The sequence below is a fragment of the Emericellopsis cladophorae genome (assembly GCF_022114955.1).
Source record: "Emericellopsis cladophorae strain MUM 19.33 chromosome Unknown NODE_6_length_900724_cov_123_231613, whole genome shotgun sequence".
NCBI lineage: Eukaryota > Fungi > Ascomycota > Sordariomycetes > Hypocreales > Bionectriaceae > Emericellopsis > Emericellopsis cladophorae.
Genome location: NW_026250931.1, coordinates 79,742 through 97,823, shown reverse-complemented (window position 1 = coordinate 97,823; position 18,082 = coordinate 79,742). Strand labels below are relative to the sequence as shown.

General features: G+C 53.5%; 6 protein-coding genes across 6 annotated transcripts; 3 read left to right on the top strand and 3 right to left on the bottom strand.

Annotated features, from left to right (window-relative positions):
- Window positions 1-233: 233 nt before the first annotated feature.
- J7T54_001586 (uncharacterized protein) lies at window positions 234-2,119 on the bottom strand (the record flags this gene model as incomplete). The annotated part of the gene is made up of 7 exons (XM_051503598.1): window positions 234-246; window positions 354-527; window positions 579-688; window positions 741-843; window positions 905-1,161; window positions 1,418-2,000; window positions 2,064-2,119. The coding sequence occupies 7 exons, from the start codon at window positions 2,117-2,119 to the stop codon at window positions 234-236; spliced, it is 1,296 nt and encodes a 431-aa protein (XP_051364566.1).
- A 540-nt stretch (window positions 2,120-2,659) lies between these two features.
- Window positions 2,660-4,253, top strand: J7T54_001585 (uncharacterized protein; the record flags this gene model as incomplete). Its single annotated transcript, XM_051503596.1, has 4 exons — window positions 2,660-2,908; window positions 3,059-3,725; window positions 3,787-4,153; window positions 4,217-4,253. The coding sequence occupies 4 exons, from the start codon at window positions 2,660-2,662 to the stop codon at window positions 4,251-4,253; spliced, it is 1,320 nt and encodes a 439-aa protein (XP_051364565.1).
- Window positions 4,254-4,691: 438 nt separating this feature from the next.
- Window positions 4,692-6,244, bottom strand: J7T54_001584 (WD repeat-containing protein-like protein; the record flags this gene model as incomplete). The annotated part of the gene is made up of 2 exons (XM_051503595.1): window positions 4,692-5,223; window positions 5,274-6,244. The coding sequence occupies 2 exons, from the start codon at window positions 6,242-6,244 to the stop codon at window positions 4,692-4,694; spliced, it is 1,503 nt and encodes a 500-aa protein (XP_051364564.1).
- A 3,186-nt stretch (window positions 6,245-9,430) lies between these two features.
- J7T54_001583 (uncharacterized protein) lies at window positions 9,431-10,299 on the top strand (the record flags this gene model as incomplete). The annotated part of the gene is made up of 2 exons (XM_051503594.1): window positions 9,431-9,662; window positions 9,731-10,299. The coding sequence occupies 2 exons, from the start codon at window positions 9,431-9,433 to the stop codon at window positions 10,297-10,299; spliced, it is 801 nt and encodes a 266-aa protein (XP_051364563.1).
- Window positions 10,300-11,278: 979 nt separating this feature from the next.
- On the bottom strand, window positions 11,279-12,957 carry J7T54_001582 (Nitrate transporter-like protein; the record flags this gene model as incomplete). Its single annotated transcript, XM_051503593.1, has 3 exons — window positions 11,279-12,353; window positions 12,413-12,757; window positions 12,809-12,957. The coding sequence occupies 3 exons, from the start codon at window positions 12,955-12,957 to the stop codon at window positions 11,279-11,281; spliced, it is 1,569 nt and encodes a 522-aa protein (XP_051364562.1).
- A 2,551-nt stretch (window positions 12,958-15,508) lies between these two features.
- On the top strand, window positions 15,509-16,652 carry J7T54_001581 (Methylenetetrahydrofolate dehydrogenase [NAD(+)]-like protein; the record flags this gene model as incomplete). The annotated part of the gene is made up of 3 exons (XM_051503592.1): window positions 15,509-15,714; window positions 15,768-16,500; window positions 16,566-16,652. 3 exons carry the CDS (start codon window positions 15,509-15,511, stop codon window positions 16,650-16,652), a joined length of 1,026 nt encoding a protein of 341 aa, XP_051364561.1.
- Between the last annotated feature and the right edge of the window lie 1,430 nt (window positions 16,653-18,082).

Below are 18,082 nucleotides of genomic sequence, written 5' to 3'. Positions count from 1 at the left end.
CTCCAGTCGACGGTACGACTTTCCCACTGGACTCTTCCACTTTGGGAGCGAATGCAGCAACACATTCTTTTTCCAGTTGATCGTGCACAGACGCTCGACCGCTTCATTTTTGCGGGTAGGGTTCGGATCTGCAGAAGACATGTATATATTTTCCGATAGATCGCCGGTTTTCTCTCCTTTGCTAGTGATCTCATATATTCGTTCAAATTTATGAGTCACCACGCGCTCATCGGTCACCTCTTCGCCCTATTGAGTCTCGTTAGTTCGCCGAGGCACACTCGCACGTCACCATTATGACACATACCGTTGGCAAAAACCATTCCATTTGATCTCTAGCCTGGTAATGACAATACCTTTCATTCCACATCTTGTCTGCGTTGGAGTGTCGCTTGTCTTCAAAGTCATCGTTATACACAATACCATAGCTCGCCCGTGCAATCCGCGCGCGGACGGTGCATGTCATACCCGCCGAGACCTTGCTGATGCTCAGCCCGTGGAGGACCGCACCACACGCAATCGCGCTCCACCTAAACCCTGTCAGTCAGTAGTTTCCGTGGATTACACCCATGAAGACTCACGGTTTGCCATCTCTTGATTGTAGAACCTCGGCATCGTAGTCGTTTGCAAGCTGCTTGACTCGGTCGAACAAGTAGCGGCACCGACCAAAGCCTCCGACAAGAACAATATACTGCATTTCGTCAGTGAATCAAATCTCAGAAAGACCTGCGAGTTAGCCGGACGGTGGGTGTTGTGCTCAGCTTCGTCTTGATAGCGTCGCCTTGGGCCTTGATGAGCTCGATGATTCTGTCTATGCAAAGATCGAACATGGCTAGGACCTCCTCACTGTAAATCATCAAGGTCATCCATGCTATCTATCTTCTATACCAAGTACCAGTAGGCTTACGATGTGAATTCTGTAGTCCAGGTGCGCTTGCCTCGTGGGTTTGCTTCTGAGTTGCAGGTATCAGGAACAACGACTCTCCAAGTTTTGCCAGGCTGGTTAGCGAATTGCGGTTTGATCCCACGCTCCCAGTTGTCGTTGATGAACTGCTTCTTGTCGCCGTGACTTGCGCTTGACCAGTTCAAAATGCCCCATTTCGCTTCTACAGCTGCGATGAACTGATCGTCCACAAAGACGCCTCCACATAAACCGCCTAGCGACTGTTAGTATTGCATTACTCGTGCGTAGAGCTAAAACTGACCATCGCCTTTGACACATTCTTTCACAACGAATGGTTCCATACTTTCAATTTGATAACTTATCAAATCCTGTAGACATACTTGTAAGAGTTGGTCAATCGTTACTTGGGGCTTCACCTACCACTGTGCCACCGCCGGCATCACACACGATCATAGTGTCTCCAGCCTTTTTTTGTTAGTTACAATTCTTCTGAGACACATGTGCGACAGTGGGTACCTTGACAGACGAGCGTGTCGATAGATCAGTGAGGGTGGCAAGTGCGGCAGCCTCTGGCTCGGAGATGAAGCTGAGCATGGTCTCACCAGCTTGGCGCTTGGCAAGTATACCAGAGTCTTTGGCCGCTGTCATCATTTTCTGCTGGGCATACGCAGGCCAAATTGCTGGCAGAGTGATTACGACACGGAACCTGCACAGCTGCACAAGTGTCGCGCCAACCGAGCGCTCAATGGCCTCCAAGGAGTGCCTCCAGATGAAACCCAGGTACAGTGCCACAAGCTCTGTAGCGGTCTTCTTGTGCTTAGCGCTCATGGACTTCGCTACTTGGTACTGTGCAGAGTCCTTGACCTCGCTGGGCACATCTCTGTCCCCGAGCAGCAGCAGTTTGAACCACCGCACACAGTCTTCGTCTAGTGGGATGCCATATCCCCAAGACGGTGTTTCAGAGCCATCGCCAAACCCCAGTTGAGTGGGCGCCTTCTCTTTGTCTGAGCAATCGTGCAGGTCTGTGTCCCAGCTTGTGACCATTTCAATTTCGATGTTATCCGACGTGTCGCACTCTGCCCACGCAACTCCAGAATACCTAGCATTGTCAGTCAGTGTCCGAGCAGTTCATGAGATGTGCTGATCAGAATACACAACGTACGTTGTTCCAAAGCCAATCCCAACTACAATGAAATTCTTAGCTACGTCCGGAGCCATGGTAGCGATCGACCTGCTTGAGACGCCGAGTGAGTTGAAAGGGGGGCATGGAAAAGCGTGGTGTGATGAAGGGGAGAAAATCTCACGGCAGGCTGCAGATACCCCAAGTATGGGTTGAAAGCAGAGCGTATACGTGTGAAGTACAAGGTATCTAGGGCAGGGGGGAAAGGCGTGCTCACGCAAACTAGAAATTGCTGTGAGCGGACGTTGACAAGACGAAACATCCACCTCGTTTTCTAGCTTTTTGAGGTTCTGACTCCTCAGCAGAGAGTCTTCTGTCTTACAGTCAGGTTTCCCACAGCTACAGCCGTCCATTCTGTGCCAAATCATCTGAACCCTCATTCACGCCATGCTCGCCTTGGCGTAAATCCCTGCTCACTCTGATCATATTCCTCGCATTTGTGCTTTAATTTCTCTTGTTTTTATCTTCTCACTTTTCGTTATCTTCTTCAAAGTCCGCGCTCTGACCTACAGTAAACCTCTTCTCAGACAGCCAACCCCTTCACATGCTCTGCAACTGCTACCGCGCCTAACCCAACAATGACGAAGCAATTCCCTGATCCGTACAACTTCCTTTCTGACGAGGGTATCAAACCTTTACCAGCGCTATATCCTTCAGTTTCTGTGTCCGGAAAAAATACATCCAAAGAACTCGATGAGCTCGCTAAAGACCCTGAGGTTGCCAACATGCCGGAGAGCAGTGACCGAAAGCACACGAGCTCTGAACACGGAGAAAATGTCGACATGTCTGAGATTCCTACGCCTCCAGTTATCGAGTTCAATCATCAAGTACATGAGCTTAGTCACAGACCCTTCACCAGAGCACGTGGCCGCAAGCAGTCACCCAACCACCAGAGCGCCCGGAGCAGAGACTACTCTCACTATCCACAATCTCCTATCCGAAAGAGACGCATTCGAGAAGCAACTCATGCATCACAGCTCCCCCTGCGACGCGTCGAGATTAGCGGACGAGATCTGAAGTCTTCAAATGAGATAATCAACGTGGACGCAGAGGAGGCCGAAGAGACCGCCACAGTGAGTGCAATTCACAGCATTGTCACTGACATGAGAAGCATGATGACTAGAAGTGTCCAATATTCGACCAGAGATATCTCAGAACTCAAGCAGAAGCTTTCGGAAGCAACCCGGGAACGTAACATGGCCGTTGAGCACGCCAAATCTGGACACGAACGCAACAAGGAACTTCAGCGCGAGCTGCAGGCCCAGAAAGAGGCATTTGAGGAGCTCAGGGCTGCGCATACCAAAGCTCTGCGGGACAAATCTCGGCTCAACCGCCTCGGCAACTCGCTCAAGACTTCTGACTCCGCTATACAAGAAGCATGGGGCCAGCTATCCTACGCAATCACGAACCTAGCGTGCTGTCTCGCCAAAGGCAAGCCTGACATGACACACATGGAGGATGTTCGGTTGGCCCTCCGCCATGTACTCCTCAATGATCCAAGAGAGATGGATGACGAAGGAGGGCGCCAGCGCATGATAAGAATGTTTCTTTGGCGAGTTGCGCGCAAGTGGTGGCCTTGTGGGGGAAAGCCTTCCGGAACCAAGACTGCCAAAACATGGAAATCTCTCCGAGCCGGGATGCTGGGTAAGTTACGCAAGAATGAAGAATTTGTCAGAAAACCCTATCAGTAGACTAACCTTACCAGTGGCATATCAGCAGGACGAGGAGCGCATGAAAAGCGTGCTTCAATGGTTCGCCACAGGCTGGGGGTTCGTGGAGGACACCGTGTCGCACCCTCAACATATGCAGGATTTCGTCGAGACTTTAGAAGGTCAGCTGAGACTCTTCCTCAAACATCGCGAGGATGAGACGAGGTCCCAGATGCGTCTGGAGAGGGATCTCACGGACATGTTCGATATGCTTAAGCAGTTGGAAAGCATATTCTACGGGGCAAAGTGCATTTACCAGCCCGTCTTCCGGTTTGTACCCTTGGAAGAACCACATCTTTACGACGAGGAGTTCGTGGAAGCGGTTGACACCACTAAGCCGCCATCGCCAGCGTCGAAGGCGAAGTATGTGCTGTCGCCCGGTTTGTTAAAATACGGGAGAGCAGATGGCACGGAGTTGGGAAACAGAACTGTCGTGGTCAAGGCCGAGGTGGTTCTTGAGTGAAGGCTGAGGATCCAGGTGTGTAAGGTTCTGGAATACCTGGGGGAGTTGGCCAACAGCGTGCTGGGAGGTTTCCGAGGAATTGATGCAGCCATCCACTTGAGCAGCAATAGTGCCAGACGGTGGATTGGGGCGGTTTGGTGAGGTGGACAGAGGAACATAATGATAGACAGTGTTGCTGAGGCGGATGGACAATAGCCTTCAGGTTTGACCCTGCAAAATACATTCGACAAGAAGCGGCACTTTAGAGGCGGCCGAAGGCTTCTCAAAGGATGCCCAAGTCAGATAAGAGCAATTTAAACTTGCGGAATTTGGCTCTGCAACCCAGGACTCCCAGTGATTTTAGTGCTTTCTTCGTGAGTAGAACGCCCCCTCAAAAACAGCGCTTCGTACTGATCATGGTATCATTGTCTCATATCCGCAGTGCTACCGCCCCGTATCTCAAGCGCCCTCCATCTTGACATCCTCGGACCGGATAGGCAGCTGCGAAACATGCTTCACGTCCTCGGCCGTCAAGGACTCGGCATGATCATGCCCGGACGTCCCGTTGACGCCGTTCTCGACCTTCTTGTGCCTGTACACGCGTATGGTCTTGTCCTGGCCCGCGCTGACCATGAGATCCTCGCAAATGTCGACCCAGAAGCATACACCCTGGTGACCCTTGACCTTTTGCAGGATAGCCTTTCTCTTCACGTCCCACAGTACGATGCCACCGTCCTCGCTTGCCGAGGCCACAAAAGGCAAATGATCGAGTGCGCCAAAACACGCGCCGATGGAGAATTTCTCGTTTCGATGGCCCTGGTACGTTTTCTTAACGCTGCCTGCGACATAATCCCAAAGTCGAATGCAATTGTCCAGGCTTGATGCGAGAACGAATCTGCCGTTGGGAGAGAAGCAGACGCTTGCCACTGCCGGGTTGTCTTCGTGGACCAAAGTGCGTAGACACTGCCCAGTTTGCGTGTCCCATATACGACTGTAGTTGTTAGCGCGATTTGGGATAACCTTGGGGGATACGAGTCTTACATGAGCCCATCTGTGGAACAGCTGGCCACCAGCGTACCGTCACAACAAAAGTCAATACCACTGACAGGGTCACTGTGGGCGGGTAAGCTTCGCATCAGCCGCCCAGCTCTCACGTCCCACAAGAAGACAGCTTCGTCGTAGGATCCGCTGGCTAGGATGTTCCCCTTGGGCGAGAACGCCAGGCAGTGCAGGTAATTGTGATGACCTCTTAATGGCGGCATCTCTTGGCCAGTCGCCGACTTCTTGTTCGACATCTTGGGTTTCCCTGTGACCCTGTCCCAGAGTCGGATCGCCTTGTCGTCCGAACCGCTGGCGAGGGTGTTGCTATCTGGACTCCAGGCCACGCAGCCCACACCAGCCATGTGTCCGACTAACGTGTCCATGTGACTGCCCGTCTCCGCGTTCCAGATCTTGACTGTGCCATCCGCTGACGACGAGGCAATGAAGCTGCCATTAGGCGATATTCGAACCTGCGACACTGGTCCCTCGTGGCCACGCAGGATCAGCCGTGGCCGGTAGTCTGGCTCCGGCTGTTTCTGAGCGGGCACATAGGCGCCGTCCTCGTCGTCGTCGTCATCTTGTCCACGGGAAGGCCGTCTCGAGCTCGACTGTTCCGGTGTCACGGAGCGCGGTCGTGTGCGTGACCTGGAGCGCGATCTCGAATTATACGGCGAAGGGGACCGCGTCGCGTCGCCGGACCGTGACCTAGAGCGCCGTCGTCGCCCGGACGTTGATCCTGACCGCGATCTTGACAAGCTAGGCTCTCGGCTGGCGTATGCCTCTCGTGATCTGCGCTCGCTTCGCGGGCGGCTAGGGTCGCGGCTGTCGCGTGCTCTGTCTCTGACTCTCTTGCTGCCCTCGCTTTCGCACGCTGCGCCATCCGATGCGCCATTTCTTGTTGGGGACTCGCTGTCTGTTCTTCTTCGTTTCAGCGGCGGAGTATCATCGCGTAGCTCGTCGGGCGGCGCCATGGTGGATGGCATTGCGAAGATTAATTTGTGTGGGTGGTGTCGCGTGTATCCTCAGTTGTAGCTTGCAATTGAGTAGGAAAATCAATAGTGGGGCTATAAGCTACAGTGTCGTGCTCTAGTTGGTCTGGATCACTGAATGCAAGTTCTCGGGCAATTGAGCATTGGGGTATCCTGCGACGAGCTCATAATCTTTTGTAGCTAGCTAATGCGTCGTAGGCAAGACGATATCGGCACAGAGTGCTTCTAATGCCTGCGAGACTCGCATAAGTCGGGGGTAATGGATACGGGTTGTTCACGTCTTCAAACTACATGTTCGACATGCGAACTGTATGGTGCTGCAACCTCCGAATTACGGTATCTGGCGCGAATGTTTGAGTATTCTTGAATTGTGGACTACGAAGTAAAGTAATTCCATCAGAAAGGTAGCAATTGACCGTGACGCAGCAAGGAGTACAAGACACCGGTGCCTGTCTAGGGTAGTTTTTTTTTTAAAGGGCGCGGACGGGCTCATGTTGTTCACGACTGTACCTTCATGTTAGGTACGAATGATTTAAGTAGTACTATTACCCTTGGTATGTATTATTATACGACGGGACCTATCATTAGATGGCCGGACACTTGAATTTCGGTATGGCTTTAACAAGGACAAGGTATTGATCATGCCGTTTCGTGCTGGAAATAAGTAATAATACGTGCTTCCGGATATGATGATACAAGGTCCACATGCACCATGCGCGACTAGAAGACATGGAAGCACGGAACAAAGTGGCACCTCATGAAACTTGCAATTTATTTTTATTAATAACGGCTATGCCGCTGATGCGCCCATCAACAAAGCGACCACGTTAGCCGCGCCAAGTTGGCGACAACCGAGCATCGATTTGCTTTTTTGACTGGTAATACTAAATGGCCAGCGCGAGCGCAGCCCCTGCATCCGCACTCCTGTGTGTGTGTCCGAGTGTCGTTTGTACATACAAACGCTCTCGACCTGATCCATTCGTCGGCCCGGAATCACAGTCACAATTCTACAGCACGCAATGTCTCGGATTGGTTTGATCATTGCCATGTGATATGAAGTGGTCATTGGCACAATGGTCAAGAAGCCAGCTGCCCAAACACAAGGTGACAAGACGCACAGAGCGCCGATTGGCTGCCAATGTTTCGAAATTACAGTAGGGCTGACGGGCGCTGTGCCGCCCGGCGCCAGTAACAGTGTGATCCACTGGAAGAGCAAGACTGGTCAGTTTTGCTTCTCTTGCTTCGGTCGCGGAGGTGGATGGATTATTGTCTGGTCCAGGACGGAGGCTTCCCCGTCTGCCCCTTATTAATGCAGTACAGACGGAGTGAAAAGGAGCCGCCCAGAAGCCAGCCTTGGACCGCGGACTTGTCAAAGGCTCAACGGGTGAGACACACGTCTGTACACACACAAATCGTTGGTGTGGAAAAGTAGGCTGGAAAAGTACGTCCTACTCTGAACTGGAGCAGGGTGACTGTGGTTGAATATCGGTTTCGAACGGCGTTGGGATTACCTTCTTGTTGATGATAGCGCTGATGTAGTTTGGGGTCGAAAATTTATCCGTATATAATTATTTTGAGCCACACACGCTCTGAAATCTCCACACCTTGAGCAACGAGTGTGTAATAGCCGTACGGCGTACGGTGATATTATTGCACGTCAAAGGTGATCTTCAAAATTCGGGCATTTTTTCGTACTCCATCCGGCCACAAGACGCTATGACCAGCCTAATTAGAGGCCCTAGCCCCAGCTGACATTCTTGGCACCTCAGCTCCATGTCCATGCTGACTCCAGACTTCAGAGTCCAGAGTCTAGGCGGAGAGGGGCAGGCAGTGCTAATAATAATTAGAATCGGTGGCGCCAAATGGAAAAAGACAAATTGGGCCACCCCTATGATTTGATTTGTGATTTGAGGAGCATGGATGATGGCGTCGAGGTCTTTTGTTAGCACGCACATCCGTAAATCATGCTCGGATGGCGGCCGATGGTTTGACGCCTGACGGCAACTGGGGCGCGCGACGTTTCCGTTTAGAGAAGGTGTGCCTGGCGATCTCCTGCTAGTCGGTCAGACCGTCAGTCACGCCAGTCACAGTGGGCTTGTCAATTGCTGGACCCAGGCAGACACTCCAGTCGGTTCAGTCTCTGTGTCGCACAGGAATTGATCGGTTATCTTCTCTGCAGACTACAGAGTGCAGGCACGCAACGACGGGTCGACGAGTCAAGGTCGACAAAAAGTCCAAGACAGTGAGTAATCCAAGCACAATGAAGGCGTCGGCCTTCATATTGAGCAAATTCTGAATGGGCGCCATCTTGGCAGCACGCTCTAATTAACTAGCAGAAAAGAACAGTCAACAACCAACAACCAACAACCAACACGAGCCCGCGACTGGGACTGGAACTGGGAGACTCGCGCGTCGCATTGGGCTGCTATTGGATGGCATGCTGCTCAGCCTTTGTGGGTGCGCGCCAATCGCCGCGACTGGTTCGGATGGTCAATTGATTGCATTGGCATTGCATGCCCCTGACAGGGCGCGTCCCCACCGACAATTCGATGGGCCAGGCTGCCGCGCAGGGAACTTGAACAGGCTCGCAGGATACCCCATCCACAGTCAAGAGGGCCATGCCTCATTGCCAGATGGACAGACATCTGTGTGTTGGATGCCACAATTAGAACGCTGACAGACCAATGTCAGCGGCGGTCGGTGAAATTACAGTATCCAAGGTACCACCCTGCACACCGCCCGGCTTCAGCACCGTCAGCATCGTCAGCAGTCAGCAGCCACGAGCAAGATTGCTGGACCAATGGCGCGGAGCCAGTGCCTTGCATTACGACAGGGATGACCGGCCCACGGAGGCCTGCCATGGCCCAGTTAGGCTAAGCGACTGGGCGGAACGGACTGGACTAAAGAAGATTGAAGAGTGATGGATGAGACACGGCCCTCAAAACCGCCTGGCCCTGCTCCTCTGTCTCCGTCCCCTCTTTCTTCCTCTCACCAACCTCACGTCAAGCACATACCAGTCGGTTGTCATCGTCACTCTCTACAAGGCTTAGCCTACCACGCTCTTTCAACAGCACCAGCTCTCGTATTCACTCTTTTCGACTCCTCCTCTCACCACCGACTATCCTTGTCGCTCCATCCGCTCTCACAAAAGCAACACAGATATTCACAATGCGCTTCTTCGCTTCCGCCTCCGCTGTCCTGGCCTTTGTTGCCTCAGCCATTGCCCAGACCCCTGGCTTCAACCCCATCTTCACTCCCGGCCTCAACCAGGAGGTCCCCGCCGGCGAGAACTTTGAGATCACCTGGCAGGCCACAGAGCCCTACAAGAATGCCAACATCAAGATCAGCCTGATCGGTGGCGCCAGCCAGGGCACCCAGCAGCCCATCCAGGACATTGCCTGTGAGTAGCCACGTCAAGGCACAAGAGCCATCGCATTCGACAATCATACTGACAGCACGTCTTTACAGCCGGCATCAAGAACTCTGTCCAGAGCTACAGCTGGGCTGTCGACGCCTCTCTTGGTGCTGACGCCGTCTACGGTCTCGTTATCTCCCTTGAGAGCGACTCCAACGTCTTCCAGTACTCTACCCCCTTCCAGATCGCCCAGGCCGAGGTCGACGAGACCGAGGCGGCTAGCACTGAGGCGAGCAAGCCCACCGTCATCATGACTACCTCCGAGGGCGTCAAGACCGTCTCCCTGACCTCGTGCCCGCCCACCGAGCCCACCGTGCACACCGAGGCTCCCGTCGTCACCCCCTCCAGCTACCACCACGCCAACACCACCTCCATCTGGGTCACGTCCACCGTCAAGTGCGCTGCCTGCGAGCACGTCCCCAGCCAGCCTCCCGCCGTTCCCACCACCGAGGTCTACGTGCCCGAGCCAATCCCGGAGCCTTCCTACTCGGGCGTCAACCCCGTTCCCGTTCCTGAGGAGCCTACCACCACCCCCGTCCCCGTCCCTGGCGCTGCCAACGCCATGGCCGCCGGTCCTCTCGCCATCTTCGGTGGTCTCGCTGTCGCCATGCTCGCTCTGTAAGCGGGTTGACCCTCTCTTACCTCGGCATCTCACACCAAGGCGTTTCTTGTTCTGGCATATTCCCGGGAGGAAGTTTGGATGGATCTCACACTATCTTGAGCTTTTCTTGCACATAGCCTTTTCGATCTATGCGCGAGCGGTCTGTCAAGCAGGTTGCTTCCGAGATTACGAATACACTTTGGCCCTATAATGACCTGCTACACACGCAGTAATGAAATGCTATGACTCTTGCGTGTCCGTCTTGCTGCCTGATCTCTGGTATGGTGTCTCAAGTATTGTTCCTTGATGAAGAGGAAACATTGAATGCAACCTTGTCTCCTTTCGTGTCGCTGTGAGGACACTGGTGACCACCGGTGCTTGCCTAAGTAAGGTACTTACACAAGCTTCGACTTCTAAATCTTGGACTTTAGTCAGGTCTTGTTTACCTTAGTTGTGTACCTCATAAGAGTCTTTGGCTGCCCGTTCTCCTTGATTCGCTGTTATCTTCCTTCATTATCACCTAGCGAGATATGCATAATAAAATGTGTTCGATTCGGTCAGAAACTTCGGAAAGACGTGATCATTACCACTGGTGGTAGTTATTTTCCTCCTCGCCGAGGCTAGGCATCAACATCCCGTCACGCTGTGGAATGCAAGTCTGCATGTTGATGTGCAACTGCATCGGATTGTCTCGTCACACAGCGTCTCGGATGGATCGTTCCGGCCTCCCTTGTCTTGCATCCAATCCTCAAGCTTGCCGATCTCGTGTCGAATGAGACAAGGTCTCCGAATGTTCGTCATCAGCTCAGGTTCTGGAACGATGGTTCGTCTTCCATGTGGCCGCCAATCGAGCGTCGGTATTGCCTTTTATTCATGCGCTAAAAGTCCATTCAATCAAAGGTCCATTCAATGTTTCTAGGTATCTAATATCTTTCGTCCACAATGCGCTTCAACAAGAGAACGCCGCCTGCTTTCCATATCCAATCTTCATATCTCAACCTTAACGTCCACCGACTTGGCCACGGGGGATAGGCGGTATCCAGCAAACCGCCAAGTTGAGCGCGACCTGCATGATACCAATCACCCAGAGACCCATGGCATAATCCGACCCCTTGTTCATGAAGCGGAAGATGATGGCAAACACGACACCGCCGAGGTTGCCACCTCCACCGGTCGCGCCAGACACGATCCCGTTAGCGTGCGGGTGGACGTGCGGCACGAGCGCAAAGTTGGCGCCGTTGCCTGCCTCGTGGAAGATGGCCATGAGGGAAATCAGGCCGACCATGAGGCCGATGCTGCTCCCGTTGGCCTCGGAGGGATCAATCTGTCCAATCAAGATGAGCAGCCCGCCGGTCAAGAGACCGCACACCGTGATCCAGGCCTTCTTGAGCCACAAATTGCCACCGAAACGAGTGTAGAGAATGTCGGCAATGATGCCGCCCAGCGGTCGGGTGACAAAGTTTAGGAACCCAAAGATGGAGGCGTAGTTGCCAGCGAGGGTTTGGTCGAGGTGGGGAAAGTTCTTCTTGTAATAGGAGCTGAGAATGGAGTTGATGGCAAGCTCACCACCGAAGGAACAGGCGTAGGTAGCCACGTGGAAGAACGTTTGCAGCGAGCAGAAGACGGCCATCATCTCCTTGAAAGACGGCTTCACGACAACCTCGGCTTGGGCCGTCGCCTGTGCCTCCTCCTTGGAAAAGCTGCCATTCCTGGACAGAGCCTGGATGTCGCGTCTCGACATGTCGCCCTTTTCCTCGTCCTTGCGTGACGATGACGATACCGATGACGGGGATGGGCGGTCGGTGATGTGGCCGGGGACGTTAACCACAGAGGCGTCCGACAGGTCAAAGGCTGCGAGATTTTCCTGCACCCTCTGTGCGCGCTCGTTCCACTTGCCAAGGGGCGTCTCCGGGCAGAGCAGGAACATGGAAACACCACAGGCGATGAGGCACATGAGAGGTACCACAAAGGTGACGCGCCATGCCTTGTGCTCACTCATCCCGTGATTATGAACAAAGGCGTCAAAGACGGCAGGCATAATGACATAAGTCAAGCCTCCTCCGGCATTGCCAAAGCTATAGTCATGTCAGCATGCGAAGTCATCAGTGATCGAGTTTATGTATGGGACACTAACCCTCCAGCAAAAGCATTGGCTGTGCCGACCACGTTCTTGTCAAAAAACCCCGTGCACCAGACCTGACAGGGCACAAAGGTCGCTCCAAGTACGCCGATGAAGAAGCGAGACACGTAGAGACCAGTCGCGTTCTTGACGAGGGGTGCGAGTCCGATCGGCAGGCAGCCGATGAGGAGCAGTGAGGCGTACACGTTCCTCGATCCGAACTGATCGCACAGCGGCCCGGCCACGAATCGGAGGAAGAAGGTCGATACAAGTGACACAATGTTCGAGTTGGCCACCTGCACTGGCGTGAGGTCCAGGTCTTTCGCGATCGTCATTGAGAGAAGCGGAGGGAAAGTGTACCTGTAAGGGGTCAGTCATGGTTCAACTGTGTGTTAGATGGTCTGAACTGACCAGGCCCAAAAGGCAGTCATGAAACCCAGCCAGGAGAAGAGAAAGACTCGTCCATAGAGATCGAACGGGTTGAGTGCTGGTATACTCCTTGCTTTCTTGTTGATTGGGTTAACCTCAGGGGCTTTCCACAATACTTTGATGTCGAACATGATGGTGGGACCAATACTGGTGAGCGGGTGCTTTGAGAAGACAAAGTTCTTGTTGATGAGAAGATGTCAAGCAAGTTGCAGTGATGAGGCGTTTGGTCCCTTGAGTAGACCCGATGGCCTGGCACCTTGATATAATAGCTGCCCGGTTCTGAATATCGTCTGAGACAGTCATTCAGATCAAACTATGCATCTCCGGCCTGACGAGAAGCTATGCCCAAGAGGACCTATCAGGCTTTAGAAGAAACTGTAGTCTCTCTTATGGGGCCGATAACCCCCAGATTGACGGGACAAGGTAGTTTGATGGGTCCGGTGTGCCGGAAATATCTGGGCCAGTCGGCAGGCTTGCAGACCCGATAAGACCCTGGACCGGGAAATGCCACAAGAAGTATCACAGTTGACGGCCTGCGGTCATTGTTTCGGCTTTCGACCTAGAGACGTGCGATGATCACCGGAGCTGGTCAATTCATCAAGACGGCGTGCGAGGCGTTGTGCGTTGTTGCTATGTTGGTAGAAGCCGAATGATGTTTCCTGGTAGCGATTTTGGCTTCGCGGAATTGTGAGATTCCCGCAAAGAGACAATAGCTCTGCGGCCTAACGAGTCTCTCGAGACAGCCCCCAATTATTTTCTCGATATGCTTCAGTGGCTTCCTGACCTTGCGGCTGCATGCGGGTGGGCGATCAATTCGTGTAGGGATGCCGGCGACATCCCGCGGACTTGATGAATCTTTGTTTGTGAATGGCAGCGCCGTGTAAGTATATCGAACCTGATGCAAGATAAGAGCTGTCTCCGGATATGGTCTCTCCAGACTGCCCGGTTTGAAACCCACACAGTTCTAGGTGGAGTCAGCGCAGGAGAGATCAGTCCGACTGGGTCAGGGGATACAAGGCCTGTAAGCAGCAATGGACAGCATCTGATGGGCGCGGAATTAGGACTGAGATGTCACGTCTGGTCCCTGGACATGGAGAAACATCAGTGTCGTCGTCGCCTTATCATGGAGCTGCGCCCGCGAGGGACTAGTAAGTGGGAGGGACCCGCCAGGACAGATAAGCATTGCGAGGGCGACTGGCTAGTGGTTAATTACTGACATGCGAGGAGGAGGATCTCCGCGGGGATTTCTTTGAATGATAATCGATAGGCACCTGAAATCAGGAGAAAGGCGAAACTGACGTCGTTGCTTGCTTCATGGGCATTGGTAAGGCTGCGCTGCGCTGCCAAACAGCGAGTATCGATGGCCTATTATTAGAGCGGCACTGATACTTGACAGCTAGTTCTAGGTGCTCGGTCGGAGGCTTTGATGCATCTTCTTCTTGATCAGAATTGAGTGCTCTCAATAAGACACGAAAGGTCACTGAATGAAACCAAGGTTTGTGGTCGAGCAACGAAGGCTTTCGTTTGAGGGTGTGGCTTGGAGAAAGATCGCGACTCCGCGCGAATTTGTGGTGCAAGCGCCGAAAGATGCATACGCCAGAGTCTGCAACTCCAGTCGCTCGTACTTCATGGTTCTCTCGGGTATTCACCCGTTTGTCTCCCTGTGATATGGGGCAATGTGCAGATATGTTCTGGGAGTATTGCATACCATGCCACAGCGACGGCAATCTCATCATGTTCAACATCTCCGCTTGTCGCGATGCTATCAGCTGGCTAGACTCTGGAGTCATTATTTGCGTGGGGGTCACCTGAGGGGCTGACAGTTGATCCGAATCTGGGGTCTTGATAGTCAGCTGTACGTATCCCCTTCGTGACGATCACCCAAAAATCCTTAAAGCCATGGCGTCGCCGCTGGGCTCCAGCAATACTGTAGCTCGTCGCGTCTCACTGTTCGTCGCCAGTCCGCCCAAGGGCTAACGACGTCTGGATTCTGAGCGTGTCCAAGAGGACCGTTGCTGGACCGAATCGAGCCCAACGCTGAAGAACATACGGTTTCCCAAGTTTGTGGTAAAGACAACTGCCTGCAAGTTGCGTGCTGCAATAGAAACGACTGGTCTTTCGACAATCAATGAACGCCATCAGGTCTTGTTGTGAAGTTGTGATGCTAATAACAAACAGTTATCCTTACAGAGAGAGGTCGGAGACGGAGCTAGATGCACTTGTCCCAATGCAGTAAGCGCGACACGTCGCCGGTCGACGGAGGGAAGGCACACGTTGAGTTTTTTTTTTCGCTCTGACTTGGAGAACAACGAACCAGAGGAGTGCCGTCTCAGCCAATGAATGAGTCGCAACGACTCAGCGTCGCGATTGGGGCGTGATAATTATTCCACCTCACTTGAACCTTCATAGAAATTTGTGACTCTTGAGCAATACCTCCTACGTATGGCTCAAAGTCCCAAGCTCATAACGTTCACTTGTCCTCTCGCCCTTACCCGATTGACAAACGTGCATTCAAAGCTCGCGTACCGCCAGAATTGCACCACACACGTCACAGTGGGGTAGCTGAGGGTCTCGAAGAGGGAGAGAAAAAAAAGTGACTTCTCAGTGTGAGTATGAATGTTCACGGTCGAGAGACAGACCTCGCGTTGACGTAGTGAAATAGTTCAGTGTAGCACAGAATCCATGATGGCGTCGCAAGATGCTGTCAAGACTTGCCGTGTGCTGACGGCCGAGACCATTGCCAAAAACCTCTTGAACGAGGTCCGTGATACCCTGGCCAAGATCCAGGAGACTGGCAGCGGGCAGCCGATGCTGGCAGCTTTCCTGGCCAACGGTGACCCTCACGCCGAGAAGTACGCGGAATGGTCCAAGAAGACGTGCGAGGACAAGTGAGCTTTCGGGTCAGGCAGCCGTGTCCAGCCCATCGCTAACATAGTAACAGCGGCTTCAAGTTTGACCTTCGCAATGTGGAGAAGGAGGCTCTCGAGGAGGAGATCATGAAGGCCAACGAAGAGGAGGAGGTCGATGGCATCATTGTCTACTACCCCATCTTCCCCAAGAACCCCAGCCACGACAAGTACGTGCAGGAGACAGTAGACCTCGGAAAGGACGTGGAGGGGATGCGTCACCAACACCTCCACAACATGTATCACAACATCCGCTACTTGGACCCGCCTGAGAACCGCAAGAAGTCCATCTTGCCCTGCACCCCGCTGGCTGTTGTCAAGATCCTCGAGTACCTCCAGATCTACAACCCCGTCCTGGCGGCTGGCAACCGTCTCTACGGCAAGACCATCACCGTCATCAACCGGTCCGAGGTGAATGGCCGTCCGCTGGCGGCTCTACTGGCGAACGACGGCGCCACCGTCTACTCCGTGGACATTACCGGCGTGCAGCTGTTCACCCGCGGTCAGGGTATCAAGAAGGTGCGCCATCAGGTTGAGGACAAGGAGGGCTGGGGCCTGGAGCAATGCCTCCCCATCAGCGACGTTGTCATCTCTGGCGTGCCGACCGAGTCGTACAAGGTCCCGACGGAGCTCATCCGCGACGGCGCCGCGTGCATCAACTTTTCCTCGTACAAGAACTTTGATGGGCCTGCGATCAAGGAGAAGGCGGCTCTGTACGTGCCGTCTGTCGGCAAGGTCACCATTGCTGTCCTGCTGCGCAATCTTGTGGTGAGTGTGATGACTGGCAGATTTTCGCAGCGCGATGCAACAGTTCGGTGCTAACGGAGAATCAGCGATTGATCGCCAACCGTCCCGCGAAGAAGCCTGCCGATTCGGGCGACATTGCCCAGGCACGCAACGAGGCCTTCGCTGATGACTAGTGCTCGGACCCAGATTCGACACCAACGTATTTGAATTTGCGGCGCATCAAGGAGTTCACACTAGAATTTGAACACTAGACAAAATGCATTATAGATGATGATGCCAGCTGGCTAGGCTGGGCTTGGCTGGGCTAGGCTGAGCAGGGCCTGCCTGCGGGAGACCACGTAGGATGGCGGCACACAAAACAAAAAGGTGGCCTGTTTGCACGAGGCTGAAGAGAATCAAAGAATGATTGTTGACGACCAGCGAGCGTTGTCATGCCAAATCACGATGAACTGCGCACAAGCCCCTGAATATACCTAGTTGTTGCATGCTATAGATGCTGCCCTGGCCACTGGCTGCGTGCTGCGCGCACGCAAATTGACAGAAGCAGGGGGCCAAGGGCCAGCCGTGATAGAATACGACAGAATTGGCCAATCAACCATCAGCGCAGGTGGGCGAGCGACCCTTCAAAGTTCAAACATGTTTCGATTCCAACAGAAGACACATGGACGTTTCCCCGACTTGACATTCAAACAAACGGGACCAGACGCCTTAACGCACGTACGCACAATGTACCCACTAGCTACCCTATAAGCATCCGCGGCGACACTGAGTGAGACCTGGAGTCCCCAGGTTTCTGAGGCAGACCTCTGATAGTGTTGCCTACTGATAAACGCATTGAAGCAAAAGTTCATGCCGAAATTTCATGGCGCTTGCCCCAGACAAATGCCATCTTCGATTCCTCGGGAGGTGCCAGTCCGGTCCGGCGCCTTGCCTGGCCAGGATTAGCCCCTGAACCATCTTTTGTGCAGGCGGGTCGACTGATCCTTGTCCGTGGGTATCCTGACAAGAGGGAAAATGAAGAAAGAGGAGCCGTGCCATCGAGGTCGCGCGGCAGTTCAATCAATCCAATCCCTCCTTGCCGTGTGCGCGTGTCGCGGCGTCACAGCCTTTCCTGTTCTTATCCCGTGCAAAATCCTTTCTTTGCTGCTCAGCTCCGCCCAGCCACGGCGTAGGCGTAGGCGTACCGTCTGTGATACCATCACTCTTTAGTGTCCTTGCATCCGACCATCTTTCCTTCTTTCCTTCCTTCCTTCTTCTTTGGTGTCTTGGACCGGACCTTCCGTCCGACACAAAGGCGCGGGACGATTGTCTCGCCGCCAGCCACTCGCTCAATCATTCACCCACACACAGGGGACCTTTGACCACAGCAAAGTCCAGTCCCAACGAAGAAGCGCAACGCCTCCCGAGACACTGTCTCTGCCATCTCGAAGCAGCAGTCGTCATTAATCTTCACCGACCTACCGATATCGAATCTCTCCCGCGACTCCAAGTTACTGAAGCGCGGCGCTCTATTATACCCACTTCTGGGTACCATTTCAGACTAATCTTTGCACGTCCACCCCCGAGCCAAGGCGCCCTCCCGAATCGCGTACCGTCCCATCTC